The 24,719-nt window shown below is 41.3% G+C and overlaps 1 protein-coding gene across 1 annotated transcript in view; it reads left to right on the forward strand.

Moving 5' to 3' along the window:
• SOAT1 (sterol O-acyltransferase 1) overlaps positions 1-24,719 on the forward strand; it is a 48,385-nt gene that overhangs the window by 19,163 nt on the left and 4,503 nt on the right. The window contains exons 4-15 of the mRNA XM_054036804.1: positions 9,716-9,867; positions 9,955-10,014; positions 10,928-11,035; positions 13,173-13,455; positions 15,399-15,477; positions 16,323-16,404; positions 17,204-17,249; positions 19,023-19,152; positions 19,700-19,797; positions 20,455-20,553; positions 21,638-21,773; positions 22,751-22,896. Coding sequence (XP_053892779.1) covers positions 9,716-9,867; positions 9,955-10,014; positions 10,928-11,035; positions 13,173-13,455; positions 15,399-15,477; positions 16,323-16,404; positions 17,204-17,249; positions 19,023-19,152; positions 19,700-19,797; positions 20,455-20,553; positions 21,638-21,773; positions 22,751-22,896 — 1,419 coding nt within the window. The remainder of the gene's footprint in view (positions 1-9,715; positions 9,868-9,954; positions 10,015-10,927; positions 11,036-13,172; positions 13,456-15,398; positions 15,478-16,322; positions 16,405-17,203; positions 17,250-19,022; positions 19,153-19,699; positions 19,798-20,454; positions 20,554-21,637; positions 21,774-22,750; positions 22,897-24,719) is intronic.

The raw sequence follows: 24,719 nt of genomic DNA on the forward strand, positions 1-24,719 counted from the left end.
ACTGAGTGGACTTGTAGGCTCTAAAGTTTTACATTGTTTTATTTTTGAGTGCAGTTATTTTTTGTACATAAGTCTACATTTGTAAGTTCAACTTCCATGATAAAGAGATTGCACTACAGTATTTGTATTAGTATTTTTTCAATTCACCTATCTTGTTTTTTACAGTGCAAATATTTATAATATAAAGTGAGCACTCTGTACCTTGTATTCTGTGTTGTAATTGAAATCAATATATTTGAAAATGTAGAAAACATCAGAAAATATTTAAATAAATGGTATTCTGTTATTGTTTAACTGAGTGATTAATCCTGATTAATTTTTTGAATAACTTAACAGCCCTATTTTTTTTGCATATATCGTGAGGGAGATGGGGAGCAAATTTCCTGCCACAGCTTAGCTTTTTGTGACATCATCAGAAAATATGGTGGTGATAGAGACTGGGCTACAGAAAGCCCTCTAGCTTACACAGCTTGTTGTGGAGTGAATTCTGTTCATGGGGAAATATGGCAGCAAACAAACTTGGGAGCAATTAACTATGAACATGGAACATAATCTTTTATTAGCTGTTAACCACACTTAACCCATGTGGAGCTAAAGCTTCAATGAGACACTACGTAACTGTATAAAAAGGGGTCAGTTTAGTAATCTTGAAGACCCTAATTCAGGAAAGCATTTAAGCATGTACTTAATGTGCATTCCTGAATCTTGGCTTAAAGCAGAGGACCCCAAATTGTGGGGTGCGACTGGGACCCGGGCCAGCCCCCACGGGGGGCAGGAAGTGAGTGCCACCCATCTCTGCTTCTGGCCCCAGCCCCCTTACTCCTGTTCATGCTGCCCCCTTCCCCACAAGCCACAGACCCACTTCCGGGGGTGGAGGGAATAGGAGTAAGGGGGGGCATGACCCTGAAAAGTTTGGGGACCACTGGCCTAAAGTAAGATTCAATTGCTCATGGATGTAGCTGCACACAAGAAGACAACATGCACAGGCTAATTACTGATTATCACTTTTTCAAATATTTTTTGAAAATGTAGAATTTAAACTAAACAGCAAATTCTTATCTATCTAAGGGTTTTATACTGCTACCTATCACCATAGTGTCTGTGTACTTTCCATGTAAAATCAATAGCAAAATCCTTAGCAGATTTTTTGTGGAGCCTCTGACACTACTCTTTTCTCAGTGTGAACTATTGTTGGAATCTAAACTTGGGTCTAAATTTTCAAATGCAGGAGCTTTGAGTTGGATCCCTAATTATAGATTTATGCCCTAATAAGTCCATGTCTTTGAGGTGCCTAAATCCCACTGATTTGAATGAGAGTTGTGGATGCCCAGCACTCTTGAAAATCAGGCATTCTTTATTTAGGTGCCTAAGTCTATGGTCTAAGATCTGAACACTTTGTCCTTTCCTAGACTGTAAACTCTAAGCAGGAGCAATGCACTCTTCTATCACTTGGTTAGCACTGCAATTGAGCACAGTGGTGCTTGTCTGATAATTAAACAACTAAAGCTGTTAAGGCTGGAAAATATCACTGAAGTAAAAGTTACTGGCAACAGTTGAGAGCTAAGCTGTGAGGATGGAGGCCCACCTACCTCGAGGGTCTGGTCAGAGCAGTGGAAAGCCTGTTCTCTTCGCTCTGCTATCATTCAGTTTGTGATTGATGCTTTTTATGGCACATCATGGCTCCCACAGAGACCCTCTTCTCCCTTTTGTTAGGGCTCAGGTTCCATGGTAAATAAGACAATTATTCAATGATCTGATTCTCTGGTCTAAAACTCTGGTGCATGTGACTGGAGATCTGACTAGCTCACTTAATTGTAAGTGATTTATTAAACACGGTGTCTAAATAAATGGGCTTTGGGAAGCTATTAGCTGAGAATTCTGAACCTGAGACTTCGGGACCTAAAACACTGTCCTTTTAGTAAAAGAAACCAGTTCATATCTATGTAGTTTCTAACAAATGCTTCTCTTTATTTATTTTAAACTTTGACTTTATTCAGGTTTTAGCCAAGGGCTTCAGCTTTGTCAGCAATCTGGATATGCATAGCAGAAGCCATTGAATCAAACTCTGCCAACCAATACCACACAATGACTGTTGCCTATTCTGCGTATGGGGGAAATCTCAGATACCATGGTGGAAAATGATCTGATTAATGTTTTAACTAAGAAGGATCAACAGCAGTAAAGTGTATTTGGACTACAGAAGGAATCCTTCAGACAAATAATACAGAAATGAGTATTAACTATGGTTCAAAACTCAGTTTGAAGTCATGCTTCACATTTGGCAGTTAGAAACTGCAACAGACACTTTAATTGTTGAGAGAGTGCTTAATTTTCATATTTATAGATCCAGTTTTTCTGAACTAGTTGATTCACCACTGAGAGACCCAGCAACATTGGGAGGAGGCAGGGGGCTGCTACCACAGCCACTTTATAGTCAGCTGACAGCTCCATAAGCAGACAAAGAAATACTCAGTGTAGTGAGCAGGAGAGTGAGTAATAACTTGAACTCTGCTTGTTTGTTCCATGGCCTTAAAGTTTTTGTTAACCCCTTCACTTTTGGATCCATAGCAGCATTCCATTAACATGTAAGCACTCTGCTCCCTAGAGCACTGGCCTGGTTAAACCTAGCTTGTTCCTTTTTCCCCCTTGTTCGCTCTGGAACACTGGTGCCTAATCATGAATTGCACCTGAGGGAACAGCAGGAGACTCCGGATGTCCCATTTAAAGAGATTCACGCAGTAGGGGAGGGATGTAGTACTGATATATGCTGCATTTAAACATATTTTATTCTTTACTTCATAGTTTCTTTGCTTTCAATAAATTTGTATTTACAGAAAGCTTTTTCCAATCACAGCTGCTTATTTCTTTGGTCCTACAGGGAAGTCATAATGCTGACTCTGTCACATTACAATTTTTTTCATGACTATAAATAATATCCTTATTGAATGATGCCTTTCTTCCAAGATTAAGCACAAGGAAGATCTTGTGTAAATGTAAATGATCAATAATGGCAAAGGGACTATTGATAGTTAATTGAGAAAATAAATATAATTTGTCTGCAGGGCCATAGAAATGGGGTGTTGAGGGTCCACAGAGCTGGGGTTCTCATAGGTTGTGGATAGGAGAATATTGGATGGCATGGGGATGGGGGGGGCAGTATAAGGCTCGGTTATACCCCCTCCCCAAATCAGTGTAGAGTGTCGCCATCTTTCCATTTTATTTAAAATATAGCCATTGGAGTTCAGAGGTCTGGTCCTCCCTGACCAGCCATTACAGTAGAGCAGGAAAGCTGCTGGAGATCATCCTTTACCAAAGAGTCTCAAAACTGCAATGCTGCTTTTCCATCATTCCAAGGTGTGGAGGGCAGTTGATCAGCCTGGTATTAAATCCATATGAAATGGATCATTGCGTACTACAGGGACTATAAATTTAGCCTGATTCAGAAAATTGTTCTCAACATCCAATCTTTCCAGCATCCTTTTAAGGGCCAATAGACCTCTCTCCTGCAAGTACTCTCGCTACCAGCTAGCCCCAATCCAAACATGTGCTTTCCCCAGCTGGCTAGATGACCTTTCAGGAAGGAGATGGAAAAAGACCCCTGTATCATTCGTTTATTAGTGGGGAAGGAGGTGCAGGGAATTATTGGAGCAGTATCAGGACTTGCGGGGAGCTCACAAGAGCCTCAGTGTTGGAATTCCCATCATCTCCCTGTATGCCCCCTACTAATGAGCTGGCTGGCACTGGCAGAATCAGCCAGATTCCTTTTCTCCAGCTCACTGATACGTTGAGGTGGAAAGAAAGCAGGCCCGAGCTTCACATGCACTAACTGGGTGCATGGGGTGGTGTTTGTCTGCATTTCAGGAGGGAGAGAGAAGTTCTGCTGCTCCTTTTAATTATGGGCGTAAAGGAGGTACATGCTGAGGACTCAGGGTATGCGTTGGCTTCCCATTGGAAAGCTTTTCTAATACCTTCCTCTGACTGGTGGCCCATGGGGCAGACTTGGGAGAAACAGCTACTGCAAGACCACCAGCCTAGGCTCCTCCTTTCCTTGTCCCTAGTGACATTAGTGAATCATCTAAGTGTGTTTAGTCTGCAGAAGAAAAGAATGAGGGAGGATTTGATAGCTACTTTCAACTACCTGAAAGGGGGTTCCAAAGAGGATGGATCTAGACTGTTCTCAGTGGTACCTGATGACAGAACAAGAAGTAATGGTCTCAAGTTGCAGTTGGGGAGGTTTAGGTTGGATATTAGGAAAAACTTTTTCACTAGGAGGATGGTGAAGCACTGGAATGGGTTACCTAGGAGGTGGTGGAATCTCCTTCCTTAGAGGTTTTTAAGGTCAGGCTTGACAAAGCCCTGGCTGGGATGATTTAGTGGGGATTGGTCCTGCTTTGAGCAGTGAGTTGGACTAGATGACTTCCTGAGGGCCCTTCCAACCCTGATATTCTATGATCCCTGGCTCCTTGGGGAATGGAGAAGGGGATGTAGTGTAGTTTAAAGGACTATTCCTGCTTTCTGTAGCAGTAGGAATCCCATAACGACTCCTACGCTTCTGGCTTTGGTTCTGATACTTTGCTTTAGCATTCTGGTATCTACAGTGGTCTCCGCCATAATCCCTGCTCAACTAAATCCTCGTCTCACCCTCTGCTTTTAAAAGGATAAATCCAGATATCCTTTGTAAAATATTAAAAGCCCCTTTTTAATGAATGAGTGGAAGCAATTCCAAGGGCAATCAGCAACTTGGAACTATCGTCTCCAAGTGCTGGAGAAACTTCTTTGTTTGCTGGTTGCTGAGCAAATATTTTCAATAAGCTAAATATTAACAGTTACAATTTGTTTTGAGCAGTGGACAGATCTTTGTTCCGAGTGGAGAGTAGGAGAATCGGAGACTCACCACCTCTTCAAGAAACAGGCAGAGCTGTCTTATAATTTTTTTTTTTTTTTTAGTGCACCATTATTTTCATACAATCACATCTCTACTCTTTCACAACTGAATGTCTAAGTCTTAAGCAGAATGTACACTTAATTGGCTGGGTTTATTTTCCTTTTTATTACACATTACTAGTCTCTAAGAATGCATCTCCCTAGATATGTGGTATTTTGGTAAAGAGGGCCCCCAAAGGGAAGAAAACGTGTACCCCTTTTCTGCTTTAGGATGTAAGAGAGGGCTTATTGCTTATTAGTATTTCATGCCTTGTCTAACCTGTCGTCTTTTCTTGGAATCTACGGATAACTGGAGAACTAGTAGCATTATGGCATCATGAGGAACAAGGCTGTATCATGAGCAATTTGGGTGGTGTGGGGATGGAGAAGGAAGTTTTTAAAAAGCCTGTCCAACTCAAAACACCTGGAAAAATAACTTGGAGAAAATCTCTGTGTAAGATCCAAACGCGTGTAGACCTACAAGAGTTCCAGTTGTTAGCGTCTCCAAAGAGTCCTTTGGTCTTCCCTTGTCTGTTTCTCTCTGTATTCCTGTTCTAAGATAAGGAATCAGGAGAAACTTTCAGGCTTTCATTACACATCATAAAGAAGCAAAAAAGCATGCTCTTGACATTTACTGATCGCAAAGGTGAGCTGCAACAGAAAGTTGGTTACTCAACTTTCTCTTTCCTAGAGACCATGTGATAATGTCCCAGGTAAAAGCTGTACCTCTCAAAAGTACCAGCTGTGACATTACAATTATCTAATTTATAGGGAATTTCAAGGTATCTTAGACAGGGAAAATAAGGAAGCTTAAAGAAAGATTATTAAATTTAAAAAATTCATCAGTGGAATGATTATCAGCTAGCTATTCCAGTGATAGAAAATAACAAAGTGGACATCAAATAATACCTAGACATTTTTCTTTACAAGACAATATCCTTGTGTGATTCTTCCTGGCAGCACCCCAAAATGGGGTGACTTGTAGGACACTCCTATAACATAAGAATGGCCATACTGGGTCAGACCAAGGGTCCATCCAGCCCAGCATCCTGTCTGCCGATTGTGTCCAATGCCAGGTGTCAGAGGGAGTGAACCTAACTGGGAATGATCAAGTGATCTCTCTCCTGGCGTCCATCTCCACCCTCTGACAAACTGAGGCTAGGGACACTGTTCCTTACCCATCCTGGCTAATAGCTATTAATGGACTTAACCACCATGAATTTATCTAGTTCTCTTTTAAACCCTGTTATAGTCCTAACCTTCACAACCTCCTCAGGCAAGGAGTTCCACAGGTTGACTGTGCGCTGTGTGAAGAAGAATTTCCTTTTATTTGTTTGCTGCCCATTAATTTCATTTAGTGGCCCCTAGTTCTTATATTTTGGGAACAAGTAAATAAATTTTCCTTATTCACTTTCTTCACACCACTCATGATTTTATATACTTCTGTCCCCCCTTAGTCTCCTCTTTTCCAAGCTGAAAAGTCCTAGCCTCTTTAATCTCTCCTCATATGGGACTCGTTCCAAACCCATAATCATTTTAGTTGCCCTTCTCTGAACCTTTTCTAATGCCAGTATATCTTTTTTGAGATTAGGCGACCACATCTGTACACAGTATTCAAGATGTGGGCATACCGTGGATTTATATAAAGGCAATAAGATATTCTCTATCCCTTTTTTTAAATGATTCCTAACATCCTGTTTGCTTTTTTTGACTGCCGCTGCACACTGCGTGGACGTCTTCAGAGAACTATCCACGATGACTCAAAGATCTCTTTCCTGATTAGTTGTAGCTAAATTAGCCCCCATCATATTGTTTGTATAGTTGGGGTTATTTATTCCAATGTGCATTACTTTACATTTATCTACATTAAATTTCATTTGCCATTTTGTTGCCCAATCACTTAGTTTTGTACAATCTTTCTGAAGTTCTTCACAGTCTGCTTTGGTCTTAACTATCTTGAGCAGTTTAGTATCATCTGCAAACTTTTCCCCCTCACTGTTTACCCCTTTCTCCAGATCATTTATGAATAAGTTGAATAGGATTGGTCCTAGGACTGACCCTTGGGAAACACCACTAGTTACCCCCGTACCATTTATTCCTACCCTTTGTTTCCTATCTTTTAACCAGTTCTCAATCCAGGAAAGGATCTTCTCTCTTATCCCATGACAACTTAATTTACGTAAGAGCCTTTGGTGAGGGACCTTGTCAAAGGCTTTCTGGAAATCTAAGTACACTATGTTCACTGGATCCCCCTTGTCCACATATTTGTTGACCCCTTCAAAGACCTCTAATAGATTTGTAAGACATGATTTCCCTTTACAGAAACGATGTTGACTTTTGCCCAACAATTTATGTTCTTCTATGTCTCTGACCATTTTATTCTTTACTATTGTTTCAACTTATTTGCCCGGTACTGACGTTAGACTTACCGGTCTGTAATTGCCAGGATCACCTTTAGAGCCCTTTTTAAATATTGGCATTACATTAGCTATCTTCCAATCATTGGGTACAGAAGGTGATTTAAAGGACGGGTTACAAACTATATGCATTTCTGCAACTTCACATTTGAGTTCTAATAGGACTCTTGGGTGAATGACATCTGGTCCCGGTGACTTGTTACTGTTAAGTTTATCAATTAATTCTAAAACCTCCTCTGACACGTCTATCTGTGACAATTCCTCAGATTTGTCACCTACAAAGGATGGTTCAGGTTTGGGAATCTCCCTAACATCCTCAGCCGTGAAGACTGAAGCAAAGAATTCATTTAGTTTCTCCACAATTACTTTATCGTCTTTAAGTGCTCCTTTTGTATCTCAATCGTCCATGGGCTCCACTGGTTGTTTAGCAGGCTTCCTGCTTCTGATATACTTAAACAATTCATTACCTTTTGAGTTTTTGGCTAGCTTGAGTTTTTATTTAATTTAAAGCCCCTATTTTTGAAATCCGTTGCCTAGAAATGCTCATCTTATGCTGCAGAAGTTTAATCTTTGTAAAATTAGTTTCTGGAAAAATTCTGGGGTAGAGCATTGTTGTCTTACTAGTTAGCTTTCACCATCTTTCCTCCCCACCAGGCTGGTGTTTTGAGGAGCAACCCAACAGCAAGTATTTAACTTCAGACTATTGCCCAGGGGCCAGATGCTCAAATGGTGTACATCAATGTAGTTTTTCTAATGTGAGTCTAAGAATCTGGCCCCATTTCTCTTGCAGTCTGTTTCTCATATTCTCTGGATTTTCGAGAATAATTAACTTTCCACGGCTCTCCGGTCTTCCTGAGGCTAATGTTTATGCTGTTGCTTTCATTTCAGGATATATATGTAATATGCTGGGGAAAACTTTCACCTACCACTGCTTCTGCCATATTTCTTCTGTGTGTGAGAAGAACACTTCACTATCCAGAACTGTCAATCTAGCACATACTAGCAGTAGTAGTTCTCTTTACACAATCAGTCTGAAGACACCTACCATTTTACCATTTTAACTCCCTTGCAAATAAGCTGGACACTTCCCTTACATCAGCACAATCTTCAAACTGTAGACTGCTTTATGGTGCATTTCCTAGTACGTTACAAGCTGGAAAGCAATGTGCAACTAGGAAATGTGTTATGCAAACTGGTAATCTAGACAAGATAGGACTTCAGTTATAGCCACACTTTCACATTCTGAAAATTCACCTTTTTGAAGCTAAAACTTTGCTTGCTTTATGAAATTTTTTTGAAAGGCTTTTAAGCAAAACTTCCTTCGGCTGTCATTGAAGTACTGTAATTGAGAATGTAACATTACAGCATAAGACCTCTTTTTGGTCATCCAAAGGATCTTTCAAAAATGCATCTAAACACCCTTTGATAAACCATTGGACCCATAGTAGGCTTTTGCATGGAGAGGGAAGAATACAAATTGTCTACAATTTATTGTCAAATCACCTCTGAGCATGCCGTAATGGCATACCTAGTCCCCTTTGACAATACAGTGCAAGCATCTTGGCCTTCATGCAGGAATATTTTAATTGGAAACTAAATATCAAAAGTACAAGTGGCATAATCTTTCCACAGTGAAAATCAAAGGACTTGGCCTTGCAAGATATTAAGAACCCTTAGTTCCTATTGACTCTAATGGGAATCGGAGGGCTCAGTACTTCGGGGCCTGTTTGATATTTTTTTTTCTCTGTTGCTATTGTTTCATCTACTATTGCATTTTCACATGTTGCCCTGTAAACATAGCCATGCAGAAAACTGCCTCTAGCCAAACAACGGCAGTAGCTCAGGTGTGAATTCCTTTCTTTTCTCTTCCCCACGTTCATTTTGTGAGGGTGTAAAATTCGAAGACTAGTTGGGACCATTTCATTGTTCATGTGAGAAATTAATGTGCAACTCTACCCCCTTAACCTCCCCCAAAAACTTACATGGTTAAACATAAAAACTGTAGAAGCAAAAGGCACTGTCCTCATAGTGCAACATAGGCAATCTAGTGTTACATCATGTGTACCAATTCTTACGTTCTTGTTTTTAAATATGCAACATAATCATAATGTGTGACTGCAGGGCTTTTTTTCCAGGGATGGGAGGTTACATTTAACTTACTTGGTCCCACATCTTATGATGTACATACCACCCCTAATTTTTACTTTTCACCTTCTTTAAACGTTATCACCAGAATATCGATAGCTTTCCTCTCTTCTGCATTGTATCGAAAGATGAATAAGCATTATTCAAAGCATGACTCATGGTAGCGTTTCACAGCTGACTTGACACATCAAGGCATAGAAAATAATGTGAACCTATTTCCACTTTATCAGGAGTTGAAGCCGGCATTCATGAAGGAGGTGGACAGTCACTTTACAGAGTTTGTGAACCGTTTGATAGCAAAGTCTGTGCTTCTGGAATCCTCCACAGCAACATCCACCTTCCCTGTAGCTACCTGCTCAGAGAGAGACCTGCACAAAACCAAGTAAGCTGGTCCCTGGATGAGGTTAAGTTTCCTGCAACCTTTATAGCTTACAATTTTTTGTCTTTTTAATATTCTCCTTCTTCACAGGGGCTTGAGAGCACCTCCAGAACATGGAAAGCTCTTTACTGCTAGGAGGTCCATCTTGGAGTAAGTACTTTAACTGCACTTGTTGTTTCTGAAGCATACTGGCTAAAAGTACCTCACTTGGCCACCCTCAGTATCTTTACTTTGGGACCTCTTCTTTATTATAGTTGAGCCCTTTCTTTCTATGTCCGATTCCTGTTGAATATTTTTTTTCAGACATATATAGTTGCAAATGTCCATGGAGCTTTATCTCTAAGAAAATGGGCATTTGTTGAAAAGATAATGGTTCTCTGAAGCTACAAAGCAGTGTAGCTTGCTTGCCTGCCTTTCTCCTATGTAGAAGGTTCTGTAAATCTTTTCCCAAATGCCCTTGCCCACATGTGCTAGAAAGATGGTGACAGTGGGAGGCACTAGGAATAGCTGTAGCCCTGCTGGAGGGCTGCCACAGCACAACACTTGTTGGATCCTCAAATCTGAATTCCTTTGGGGAGAAACTGTTTATTGCTTGTATTCATTGCTTTTAATGGACCTATCTCAGTTGTTGACTGCTGACAGTCCGCTTTGGATTCTTATGCAAGTCATTTAATCTTGTGACTAATTCTCCCTGTGTAAAAATAAGGTTGAGGGTTCTCTACCCCACCTTCAAAGAGAGAATTTTGAGATCTTCAGGTAGAAGTGCTAGATGAGAACCAGGTGTCTTTTATTCACAAACATGAACTAATTCACACAACACCCTGGTGAGGTAGGTGTATCACCATACTCTTACAGATGGAAAAAGTGAGGAATGGAGCAGTGACTTAGTCATGTAGCAAGTCAGAACTATAACTCGGCGCTCTTGTCTCCCAGTTGTGTTGTACTTGTTGGGGCATGTTTCACATTGAAAGGAAACATTTGGAAGAGAAAAAGTACTATAGACACTATATGCTATTCATATGTGTGCTAATGATATTGCTCTTCATTTGGACCTCCTCCCCAGTGAGCTGTTTGAAGTGAACCACATCCGGACAATCTACCACATGTTCATCGCTCTCCTCATCCTCTTCATTCTCAGCACACTTGTAGTAGACTTTATTGATGAAGGAAGGTAAGAAAGCATGTTGAAAGGGAAGCACTTACACATTGAAAATTGATAATTAAAAATTAGTGGTACATAAAGTTACAAAATGGGGGAACTCGTACTCCAAGTGTAATGCTGTGTGGACAGGTCATAAAACTTGTAAATAGACTCAACAAGCTTTAAAATTGTGCTAGAATTTACATCCTAGACACAGGGCAATCACAGAAGGCATAGGGAGATAGTGAGCAATTTTGTCATATGGCTCATAGGCTTTGGGCACATATCCTAGAAATATTATATCCAATGTAATTGGGCTAGAGGCATGTGGTTCTTGAGAACTCAACATAAAGGTAGATGATAGCTTCTTTTCATTATGTTCTCAGAGCACCAGAATTATGAACTGGATGGTGGTGGTTCTTCATTTATGTCAAGTGAAGGGGACAGTATAGACAGTTTTGAAAAATGGCAAATACTTTGGCAGTCTTCTGTCCTGCATTAGTAGACTATACTGAACACACTTCTGGAGGACTGTATTGTTGCTAAATAGATGTAAATTAAGTTGTTCTAAATGAACCTTGAAGGTCCTGGAACAGACTCAGTTGTGCCTGTGTTTAGATGCTTGTAGCCAGTATTGAACATGCTTGAGAGAGAGTCTTCCTCTGACTTGTTGACTTTATTGCTTAAATTGTAGTTGTTTTTGGCAGCTATCCCTGTAGATTACAAGTGAAACTATATGGTTATCTTACTGATAAGACAATTTCCTTGTTTTTCATGTATCAGAACCAGTTGTGACATGACTTGATGTTAGTGTTTTTTTTCATCTCTAATTGAGAGTTGGCATGTACAGTTCTGGATGAATGTAAATTGGCAGCAACTTGGGTTTCCAAATGGAAGCTTAGCTTTGTTTCTCAATTGAAAGTGATGTGGGCAGCAGGGGAAGAATTGGATGGATCTACATTGGAGACTTGTCTTCCATACAGAGGGACAGATTGTCTGTAATATTTTGTCATAGTAGTATCTGCAGTTATATATATATATATTTTTTTACTGTCTTCCTAAATAGATCTGATAGTGTCTCAGGGTACAGTTTGTAATCCCAATATGAATCCAGATGAGAATGAATACATTTTAAGCTTTTGTGTACTTGTGGTATGTGTACCTGAGAGGTCATCCTGAGCCAGCAGAGTTTTAAATCTATAGAGTGAAGGCCCTTCTGAGGTAGAAGGGCTAGAAATCTAAAACTTCTAAATCAGACTAGATTCTAAAGGAGGGGAAAACCATGAAGGACCAGTCACAATATTCATTTGTGCAGATTTTAACTGTTTCTTCATGATTCTAAAAATAATCAACCATGTTCTATAGCAAATCTACCAGGGATTTAATTCTACCTTTTTTTTAACAAAGTAGATTTAATGCTAGATTTGTAAAGGTAATTGGGTATCTAGTGGGATTTTCAAAGGCATCTACGTGTCCAAATCCTATTAAAATCAGTGGATATTAGGTGTATAGGTACTTTTGAAAATCCCCACTAGGTGCTTATCTGCATCTTTGGGTGCCTAAATATATTTAATAATCTGACCCTGAGTTCTTGTGAAACATGCTAAAGTGACATCTCCAGAGACTGAAATCCTGTTTATCCACTGAACAAGTACAGCCATGGAGTCATCAATAGAAACTTTACTCACTTCCCAGTAAATGTCTCCTCCCTGTTTTTGGAGGGACCCTCGCTAGAAGTGAGAGAAGTTCTGTTTCCGGGTCTCACTCTAGTATTGATTTAACAAAGCATGTACGCACATGCTTACCCTTAAGTGCGTGCTTAAGCTCATCCATCTTCAGCAAAGAACTTAAGCATGCACTTCCTTAAAACAGGCACTTAAGTCCCATTGAAGCCCATATGACTTAGGGTTAAGCATGTGCTTACACGTGTTGCTGAGTCAGATCTTAGTCTTTCAGCCAGTCAGTGTTGTCAACAAGAGTGAGTGTGGTTTGGTTTTGCACAATGCACTTGTCCATTAAGGAATTGAATTGAGATCATCTACCAGCTGTTGTCTGCTAATGTCGCTTTCTGTGACCACTGCAGAACTGGGTTGGAAGCTTTCATAAAAAGAGATAATGAACACCACATACCACTAATCTGGCTTTGTCTCATATCTGTTTCTTTTAGGCTGGTGCTTGAATTTGATCTTTTGGTCTTCGCTTTTGGCAAGTTTCCTGTTGTCATTTCCACCTGGCTCTGCATGTTTCTGTCCACGTTCATTTTACCCTATGGCCTCTTCCTGCAGTGGGCCCAGGGCCACTGTTGTTCCTCCCACCGGAAAATCCGCTCCCTCTTCTTCGGAATGCTCTTCATGCTCTTCCAAAGCATCGGGCTTGGGCTTGGGCCAACGTATGTTGCTGTGTCGTATGCTCTACCTCCAGCCTCTCGGTTCGTTATAATACTTGAACAGGTGAGTCCCTGCATGGTGACTTTAGAGGCAGGACAGTTGATGGCTTTGCATGCTAGAGTGAAAATTTTGTCTAGGAAAGAACTTGCTGAAAAGCCTTTTTTTCTCCTCAAAAAGATATTGTAGTGCCTGTCTCTGCATGTGAGACAATAACAATTTGTAACTAAGAGACCTCATTACTCTTGGCAACTAGTTCTGATTTTTAAAAAATAATATTTTCTATTTTATTAACAGGTTTTCAATAATTGTACCCTTTGCTGATTGAATTAAATTCAGTATCTGTTAATATGATACAGTTGCACTAGACTATTGCATATATATATATGGCAATATTTCAAGTATATATATATATATAATTTATTTAAATATCATCTGTTTGTAGACCAGGTGTACCCATGTGACTGCTAGAAGCAAGAGAGAAGTGGAAACACTTGAAATATTGCCAGTTCCCAGTATTGGCTGCTTTTAGAACAAAAGTAAAAATTTAAGGCCACTTGACCATTGTCTGTGATGTAAATTAATCTAGTTGCCACACAACAGATAAGGTGCAATACCCATAAAGAGGGCAGAACAAATCTGTGTAATTTCTCAAGCTTTAATTTTGGGTTGTCTTGCAACCTCACACTCATTTTACTTGCTGCTCTGTCAATGAAGAGCGCAGATGACATCAAAACCATTCCCTACCGTTTTTGAATATATTTAAACGGTCTCCGTCTAAAATAGCCATTCACCTTCTTGGTGATTTTGACTTCTAATACTGTAGTTCTAAATTCAAGCAGTTTTTTGTGCCCTGTGCATCTAAATATGAAGAATATATATATCCTTGTGTAAGATCTGCAGCATATAAAATATATGGCCATATTGACCCAAACAGCAAATGGTTTAATGTAGCAAACATTGCTTCTATGGCCCAAGTGATGCAAGGCATTTGCTTCTTCGTAATACTCTGTGATATTCACAGAATAATCTTTCAGTTGTATCCCAAGTAGGAAGGTGATAACTGTGCACAGTTACATTTTGAGGGATCCCATCTTGAGTAGATTAAATATAATTAGAGTTAGAACAGTTCTAGCTTTTATAAAAGGGGGGTCAGATTTTTACTTTAAACTCCCATGAAACATGTTGTGCTGGCCTGACAGAGAATTTAAGATCCTTCTTGAACAATTATATTCATACATAGAAGAGAAGTGTACACTTCTATTGTGACCCAGAAATAGTTCTTAATAGCTATGTTTGACATTAGTTTGTTGCTGTATATTCACGTTTTGTGTTCTGAATGTATTCACAACAGTCCTGATGTTTGTAATTCTAGAAGCAGTTGTCACTGTGAGCGTCTCAAAACAGGAGTTGCCAGGACTCGGAGAGCAAGTTTGAGGAGTATTAGCTGCCAAGCAATTTTCAGTTCCTGAGAGGAAATTGTGGGGGGCAAAAAAAGTGAACTGAACAGTAGGCATAGAGCTCATGTGCTGGTGCCATCTTGCTTCAACTTGATCACTTAAAAAATGGAGCCATATACTCAATAAATAATTCTAGATTGACAATAATCTCAGTGCTGAGAACAGCTGGGGTATCGAAATGATGTGATTCATTGCTTCAGTCTAGATTGTGGTCGGTTAACCTGACTAACATTTTATTGGTTTCCATGTCATATGGCACATGCACTGGACTGGAGTTCATTTTAATTTCCACCTAAATTACAAAACTGTTTGGATTTTTTTGGAGGTGCAGAGGGGGCAAGTACCACTACTATCTGCATACTTGCCCCTTCTGGTACTCTGAGTGTTTAGTTGAGAGGTGAACCTATAGGGGGAACAGTACATACCTGTGAAAAGAGACTAATACGCTGAAAGCGTTACCCAGATGCATCGCTCTGTCCCACTGGAGTGCAGAGGCTGAGGAAGTTGAATTGTGGACAATGGGATCTTGGACACACTCTTGTTTTACAGGTTCGTCTAATTATGAAGGCTTATTCATTCATTAGGGAGAATGTTCCTCGGGTCCTGTCTTCAGCCAAGGAGAAGTCAAGTGAGTAACTTACCCCTGCTTCCACTAGATGTTTTTGGATAATTTGTTTTACTCTTCGCTTCCTGAGTCCTCCTTCCTCTAGGGGTGAAATTCACCCATATACATATGGTCAGCCGAAGACTTCTGTGCACCATTTATAGTCTCAGATGTAAGTGAGTCTTTAATGTGGCTAGAGAGGTGCCTGGGCTCTGTGGTGGCCCTCTGCATAGAAGTGAATTTCACCCAGGGTGACTGAGTTATTACAAAGAAGTAGAATTAGAACTAGTTTTAGAGAGACAGTAAGTTGACCAAGACATCTAGGGGTTTTCTACGTGCTTTTAGTGCCGGGGGATCTTGCTACCACTGGGACATCCACAAGAAATGGTAGAGGGGACTTCGGTGTAATGCTTCAATCCAAAGGACAGCACCTCTAAGAAGGCAGTAGCCCATCTAGAACTGCACAGTAAAGTTAGCATGGAATAAGAGCCCAGATGTTGGTGTAGGACTTGGTCTGCCGACATTCTGGCCCTGAGGTACACATGATATCAGTAATCATGACACACCGGCAATAACTCCTTTAAAAATGTGACTGTGTGTAATGACTGCCAATTTAACAACATTGTGCACCGAGTGGCTGCGCTGGTTTCTCTGAACTACATGTCCCAAGCAGAATTCCTGCTAATTACTAATCTGTTTTCCCTCTGTTCTTTTTCTGGCAATCTAAGGATTCTGCCTCCTTTACTAAAGTCTTCAGGGTGATGGCTAGTGAGGAGGCCTAGGTTAAGTAGGCAGAAGGCTAGTGAGGGAAGCACCATGCCTTCAGTGTGCTGAATGCTTCACTACCAAATACTCTTTTGCTCTTTCAGGCACCGTCCCAGTTCCCCAAGTTACCCAGTATCTGTACTTCCTCTTCGCTCCCACCCTCATCTACAGGGACAACTATCCGAGGTAATGTCAGCAACACTGATATCTTTATGTAGTATTCTAGAAGTCTGAGCTGATGTTTAATGACTCCAAAGTGGGAACTACCCCCACTTTACTGAGGTACAGAGAGATAAGGTGAGTTTCTGCAGGTCCTATGCCAAACTACTGGCAGGGCTGGAAATAGCACCCCAATGACTTGACTCGGACCTGCCCTCTGCTAACCAATCTCTAGGTATTTTAGGAGCTTTTCTGAAAAACTGTCTGGAGTTAGATCTAGGAATGAAACAACCAGATGCTGAATGTCTTTAGAAAGAAAAGGAACAGTGAAGACTAGTCCCTTAGATTTTAGTTAAATTTGAGTATCTGCCGTAATATGGAGTTGTTAAGCAGCTCCATCTCTTGGATTTGAGAAGGAACTACAGATACTTCTTAAATACACTTAGCCTAGGAGTTCTCAAACTTTCATAGTATGGGGCCCATTTTAGTGGCACTGTCTAGTAGACTAACCTTCTGCCATTCACAGTCATTCACACTACTATCTCCTTATGTGATTGCATATGTCTATGGCAACTACAGCAATTTCTTACATGAGAAAGTAATATATTTTGCTGTCTTAATGCACTTTACAGCTGGCAATAAGGAGGAGCCATGAGCTTTCTATAGACCATCAATATTCCACAGACTAAACCTCTAATTTAAACTTTAATTTAGTTCTGTGCTCAAGGGATGGGATGGTTACAGAATACAGTTGTACTGGGTGAAATCCTAGATTCTCCAAAGGAAGAGTTTGTTAGATGTAACATTGTGCTCTTTCTCTTTGTAGGAATCCCATGATAAGATGGGGTTATGTAGCTACCAAGTTTGCACAGGTGAGTCTAGTTTAATTTTTGATCATCTTAATACATGTCCAGAGAATTCTCAGACTCTATCAGATGGAATTGTTGGGCACTTCCTGCTTGAGGCCTCAGCTTATGTGAATTATTCAGCAATCAGCTTCACCGGAAAAATACAGAAGCCCTTCTAGTGATTTAAGAAAAGAAAACTCTCTGATCCCTGCTATTATATTAATATTTGTACCCTGAAATATTTTGTCAGATACTCGTCTAACTCCTTTTTAAGAAAAAAGTATTTCTACTAGTTGCTTCCTTCAGTGAATTGACTCGATATTTTATCCACCCTCTGATGAAATTCTGTCATAATTTCAGTTAGGGATTGACTTTTCCTTATCTTTGATTCACGACCATTGGCTTTTATATTGATGCAGAGGGCAATAGAAACACCAGTATGCATTTTACCAATATACTGTGGATACTGGAGAAGGGCTAATTACCTGGCACAACAAAGAATTGATCTGAGCCTTTGCCTTAGTTTTGAACCACACCCATTTTGGAAAAGGTGGTTTACCACTTCAAGTGCTCCAGACAGAAACACAAGTGCCAGTATATCTCTTGATCTCCAGCTCTCTTTTGAAGACTTGAGGTTTTGATAGTTCAAGCCAAGCTTTTGGATGCTTATCTGAACATTAAACTTTGTTACTTGTTTTATCATTTGAATGGCCATACCTTATCAAAGTAAATAACTTTTAGTTAGTTAGTTCAACTGAGATTGGTGCAGAGGACACTTACACTTCTGTATTCTCACCTCACTTTTTCTCTAAACCTAGCACTGATCAAGATTTTGTGAGTTTGGGAAGGCAGTGTGTGTATGTTTGTGGGGCCAGTGACAAGAAACTGCGTCCTTTGCCCTATGTGCTTCAATGAGCACAGTCGTTCATTGTTTCTTGCCGTAGTCCAAAGAAACTTCCAGGTCAAGTTTTATTGGACCCTCAGTGTGGTGTGACCTGGAATTCTGCCACTTCACAAGGAATCCTTCTTTGCATCTAAATGGCACTAACAAAGGGGCCCAGCTCCCTCTTGATAGGCTGTTCTTGATGTGGAAGGAAAGGGGTGAAAAAACGTGTACTCTAGTTGCAGTACGGTATGTGCATTTATAATGGAGCTTAGGTGAGCTGAAAAGCCATTTATAAAGTGAGTCAGGGAGTTCATCCTGCCAAATTACTGTATTGACAGAACTTCCCTGTTTTAAAACTTTGAATAGGGAGTCGCCTGATGAACCAAAACCAGGGTCTTGAATGGCCTGGCCTGTTGTAAATCTTCTCAGATGGAAGAGAAATGAAGATTATAATATATATGAAGTAAAGATCATAATATATAATGTGTGCTCAGCTCTGTCTCAATGTCTTGGTTAGATCCAAATTGTGAGATTTCTCGCTTGTATTTTGGGCATCGGCATAAAACTATTCAGCTTCATCATCTGCTAGCACTGTATTAGAACTGCTCAGAGCTGCCACATCAATAGGTGGACTTGGAGAAATTTATAAAGCTACTCTGGCAGAACAGTGACAATGCACGGACGTTACCACATCAGTTATCTGGGAACAATGCTCCAACATTAATTGAAAACAAAAAATTAGAATATTGTGGGAGTTTCATTAATATTGTCTCTAATCCAAAAAGTCTGTGGGTGGTGGGAAGTTCGGGGTGGTGCCATTGTTTCTCTCCCTTCTGTAGAGAGTTGCGATGTTACAAGTGTTACTTGTGCATTAATTTTTCTTATGGAGTGTGACTGCTCTTGTGCTGCAGGTGATTGGTTCGCTTTTTTATGCCTACTACATCTTTGTGCGACTCTGCATCCCTCCATTTCGGAACATAAGTCAGGAACCCTTCAATCTGCGAGGGCTGGTCCTCTGCATTTTCAATTCCATCCTGCCAGGTGAGACCCAGGTGGCTGTGCAACATTACAACCTTCCTCCATTTCCCACCCAGGCTAGACTTGTAAAAGGAGGGTTAAGAGAAGGTGCCAAACTCCTGCTCACAGGATTTATGTGAGATGGGTGTTTTTTCATAGGGAGGGGAGAATTGGTCACTATAGCAGATATGGTTGCCCTGCAGTGCACCTATCCTGTGATAACTAAGAAGATAACTTGCTGTTCTGTTGTTAAATAAGACTTTCTCCATGAAAGTTCAGCAATGAGATATTATAGCTTGAGGGCATGAGAGATTCAAACAGAACTTCAAATTTTAATTCTGGCTCCTTTGTCAACAGTCTCTGCACCATAGAGCAACCTTTGTGTGTCTTGTGTGGTGAGGTACCCTTTAAAAATGATAGTTATAGATTGAGTAATACAAAATCTGGTTCCTCCTGTTAAACCTGTTTGCAGCAGATACAGTTTGATGGCTGTGTTTATGTATCCCTGGTCACAGATGAGTAAACAGATGTTGTGAAATGAGTATGGGTGTTTTTTGTTCTGTATCCCCAGGTGTTCTGATTCTCTTCTTGGTCTTCTTTGCATTCCTTCACTGCTGGCTTAATGCATTTGCTGAGATGCTGCGCTTTGCAGACAGAATGTTCTACAAGGTAACAAGGTCTTTCTTCTGCAATGTCTGTAGATGTTGCTGCTGTTCTCCTCAGATGCTATCTTTGTTAATCAACCCCAAATGAAATGATTTTAGTCTTATGAAGTTCCTAGAATTGCTTTCTCCAAATGAAATAGGGTCAGGAGAGGAAAAGAACTTCAGAAAGCTCTGCTGCATGAGGCGTCCTAGCAGCAGAAATGCTACTGATGTTCATTGTAGGGGAACTTCCTTCTCCAAAGTCCCCCTAGATCAGGATTGAGGCATCCCAGTGGGGTATTGTGGAGGAAACTTGGCCTGCCAATGCCTGTATTACCTCTCTGTGAGTAAACAGGACTGTTCAGCCGCCAGAACTGTCAAATCTTTTCATTAGCATGACCATAACTTAAATTTTTCATTCTGTTTGACCACTGCAGTTCCATAGAACTCAGTTATTGGAGTAACTGTCATACCCCTGAAAGATAAAGATGCTACAAATGCCATAACCTGTGAAATCTTGCAATGCAACTTGTTAAATTAACTGGGATGATAGATTGTGTGGCTAGAACAACTAGTCTCCGCAAACATTTTCAAACTTAGTTTTCAAAAAAGAGTTAATGGAAGACCTGTCACTAACGCCAACTATGTGCCCTCTTCTCCCCTTTAACTGTGTGTGTTTCAGGATTGGTGGAACTCCACATCGTATGCAAACTATTACCGAACATGGAATGTGGTGGTACATGACTGGCTGTATTACTACGCTTACAGGGACTTTCTGTGGGTGAGCAGCAAGCAGACTTGGTCCTCATTCTTTACCTCTCTTTGAAACACTATGGCATCTTTTTCTAAAAACGTAAGGGGGTGGGTGTAAGAGGGGAGCTAACACCATTCCTCGTGAGAAAATAAGTAGTAGTTTGCATTGCTAGAGTCCTCATTGGCTTTGGAAGGGCACTGATGTGGAGAAGCGCCCTGGAATAGCTTTCATCCAGCAAGGTTATTTCTGCAATTATGCAGAAATCACTGAAGAGGATGACAAAGGAGGAAAATGTGGTGAAGTGTGAATTAATGTAGTGGTGTAGGAATGGAATCCATATTAGAACTTTTTGTAAATTGTTTTGAATAAATGAATGTTCAGTAAAAGCTCCTCCCTATTTCTATGCCAATTTTACGGAAGCCAATGTCTTATCCTGTAGAGGTGCAAAAAGGTCTTGCTTTTTGATTGATCCGATGACTAACTAAAAGAGTCAGTGACTGACAAACTGGTGATCTGCTGACCTTTGAGGGGGAGATCACAAAGCCTTTCCTGCAGGATGGGAGGGGAGACTTAAAATTTAACTATAGACAAACTAGTAACCTGATTGTGAAACGCTGCTTCATAGTGCATTCAGGGATGTGAATGACCAAATTCAGTGTCTTGGTATGGGCAGCCACTTATGCATGTTAGGAGAACCATTGAGTTTATTGATCTACTCGCATGCATAAAGTGCAGGACTGGGGCCTAATCTAACGCTTTAATGAAAGGTAACAACTGAACCTAATAGTATGTTGGTTCACAGAACTGTTATATTCTGGCATGGTAATATGTTGTTTGAATAGATGAGCGTTGGTGTGTTTTTATATTTCATGTGCATTCTCAGGAAATGAGAATCAGAGTAAAAATCCCCCAAAGAATAGACACTTTCCTTAATCTAAGGAATCTGTAATGTATATGGCATTTTAAAGCTCCTCGTGCATAGCAGGGGCAGACCCTAACTAGTCCATTAACATTACTTTAAATGTATTAACCTCCAGTGTAAAATAGAATAAAGTATAACAGAACAGCTCTGTATTTGATATGTTCCCCCCACCCCTCTTCCCATCACCAGTTCTTTGGTAAGAAGTTCAAAGCTGCTGCTATGCTGTCTGTCTTTGCTGTCTCAGCTGCCGTACACGAGTATGTCCTGGGAGTCTGCTTTGGTTATTTTTATCCAGTCCTCTTCTGCCTCTTCATGTGCTTTGGAAGTAAGTCACCAGGAAAGCATTTGGTAAAAAATAAAATATACAGCTGGGGTAAAGTCCAGAGTCTAAAATGGTGATCAGGCTCTGTTGGGCTAGTTGCTATTCAAACACTTGCAGAAATGTTTCCTGTAGAAGAGTTCCAGATGGAGACCAAATCCTGCAAACACGTATGTCCAAAGAGTCACATTAAAGAGTTACTTATGTGTTTTCAGGATTGGGGTCCAGGGAGGCAAGGAATATAAGGGTGAGAGAAATTGTATTGCTCTACAACTAGCCATATACATATTCCCATGTATATAAAACATACCAAGTTAATGTATATAAAATTGGGCAGTGAATTTATAATAACATAACTTTTCCCTTTAGCCAGCCCCTCAAGGATGAGTTACCACACTTCTGCCTAGTAGCCAATATTTTTATTTTTAAAGCCATAGCCTGAGGGAGTAGTTGCTCAGTTTTTATCTTGCTACAGTGACTGATGTGTATAGGTGTAGCCTTCCAGCATTGAGTTGGAGGATGGCATCTTCTCTTTCCCCTGCCTCTTTTTGTGGGAGCATGAGTGCAAACGTGTTTACTTTGTGGGTGGTAATTGTTATGGAGCAGGCACAGTGCAGATGTTCACAGCTGCCTCCCACCCCCTGCTCTGCCAGCGTTCTTCACTCCTCTGCTGTAGCACACTACCACTCCCGTTCTAAACTGAGGCTGCCAGATGGACCTGGTAATCTTGTAGGGAATAAACCTGCCAATGTGATACATATCACTTGTGAAAGAAGATAATGAGCATGCTTTCCTGTGCTGTATGGACTTTTCCCATAATGTGCCATCAATACAGTGGAGATGGAAAGCAGACCGATGATCAAACTAATTTAGTGGAAATGAAAGGAGAATGTGAGACTTATTGACTCTTAATGTGGGTTAAAACCTGAGCTTGCAGATGTCCTGAATAGCGCACCTTGATGACTTTCTATTTCCTCTTCCAGTGGTTTTCAACTTCATTCTTAATGACCGTCGGAAAGGGCCCATTTGGAATGTGATCATGTGGACCTCTCTCTTCCTGGGCCAGGGTGTCATAATTTGCCTTTACAGTCAGGAGTGGTATGCACATCAGTATTGCCCCCTGAAAAATGTGAGTGATTAACCTTTGATTCTGGAATAACTAAGTGTACAGACAATGAGAAGGGACAAGCCTGGCTTGTGTAGAGGACAAAAGATTAGTGAGAGTCAGCCTTATGGGGAAAAGGGCGAGAAATTCTAATATGGTAGAGGAGAGCGGGAATGGACTGATATGGCATAATCTGGAAAATGGGGGTGATGATGTCCAGAATAGTACAAAATTTGAGACATAACTCTTACATGATTACTGACCTCTGAGATCATTTTGGAGAAGGGCTGACTCCACTAACAGACATTAGAGAAGGTCTCTGGCTGACAAAAACTCAAGGATCTAGTATTTTACTGCCCATTGTTCACCATCTCTCCCCCTCCCCCTCCACACATACACACGTTTTCAGTTTTACTTTGTAGGGTCACTTCTTTAAAGAAGTTTAAACAGTACATTTTATTTCACCCTGACTGTCAGTTTTCAAGTAGTGGGCTTATGTCCTTTAAACTCAGAGCACTTTAATCCGTTCAGGCAATATGTACTAGTATTACAGTGCAGGGGGGGCAGCATGCTCAGCCTCCAGGATGAGGAGAAACAGTTGTGGGATTTTGGTTTTTTGTTTTGTTTTTGTGTTTTGGGGTGGGGATTTTTGTGGTTTTTGCGTTGGTTGGGTCTGTAGGGAATTTCCCCTTGCCTTCAGCAGTGGCAGTTGTAAAATAGGGAAAATAGAAACATGGTTATAAAGTCAAATATAGACAACTTCGCTCCTAAACACAAACCCTTCAGTGTTTGAGTAGTCTTGATAGCTCAACCTGTCTTGCACAGCACCTTGAAAAGGCATTCAAACCTATTCATCAAGGTTTTACCTGAAGGCCATTCTAAGTGGGCTCAGAATTCAAGGTCTGGTCCTAAGTTCCCTCTAAGCTGCGCAGCTGCCTATTAAGCCCCATGCAGGGGCTCAGGGCTGCAGCGGGGAGAGATGCCTCTCCCCCAGCACGGACCTGCTGGGGAAGAGGCGCCCCTCCCCGCTGGCCCCAGTGCAGACCTGCTGGGGGAAAGGTGCCCCTCCCTGCTGGCCGCAACATGGACCTGCCCTGGACTTGCTGGGACTGGGGAAGAGGCGCCTCTCCCTTGGCCCGGCCTAGGACTGCCGGAGTTACCACAGCCGGGAGAGGCACCTCTCCCCCTGCCCCGAGCTGCTATAGTGAGAGAGAGCTGGAGGGAGTTTTTTCTTTCTCTCTCTCCCTCCACTGCAGCCCCAGGGCAGCCTGAACCCCCAAACCCTCATCCCTGGCCCAACCCCAAAGCCTGCACCCCAACCCTCTGCCTCAGCCCTTGTCCTGAACCCCTCAGCCCTGGCCCCACCCCAGAGCCTTCACCCCTAGCCAGAGCTCTCATCCCCTGCACCCAACCCTCTGCCCCAGCCCTGAGCCCCCTCCCGCACCCCAAACCCCTCATCCCCAGCCCCACCTCAAGCCCACATCCCAGCCAGAGCCCTCATGCCCCCCCACACTCCAACCCTCTGCCCCAGCCCTGAGCCCCTTCCCACACTCCGAACCCCTCGGCCCTACCCCCACCACATGAATTTTGTTATGTTCACCAATATGAAGGTGATGTGTCACACATCACCTCCATATTGGTGCACATAACAAAATTCATTCCGTGCATGGATGTAAAAAATGAGAGGGAACACTGGTTTCTCTCTTCCCTCCCCCCCCACCCCCGCTTCCCCCCACCCCATTACAAATATGTCATCTCTGCAGTTTTTGTATTCCTTTCCTGTAGTGGTAGCTATCACCCAGAACTGACTCCTGGCATGAAATGATCAGCTGCTGTTTTAGATCTGT

Source organism: Malaclemys terrapin, chromosome 8 (genome assembly GCF_027887155.1).
Source record: "Malaclemys terrapin pileata isolate rMalTer1 chromosome 8, rMalTer1.hap1, whole genome shotgun sequence".
Lineage (NCBI taxonomy): Eukaryota > Metazoa > Chordata > Testudines > Emydidae > Malaclemys > Malaclemys terrapin.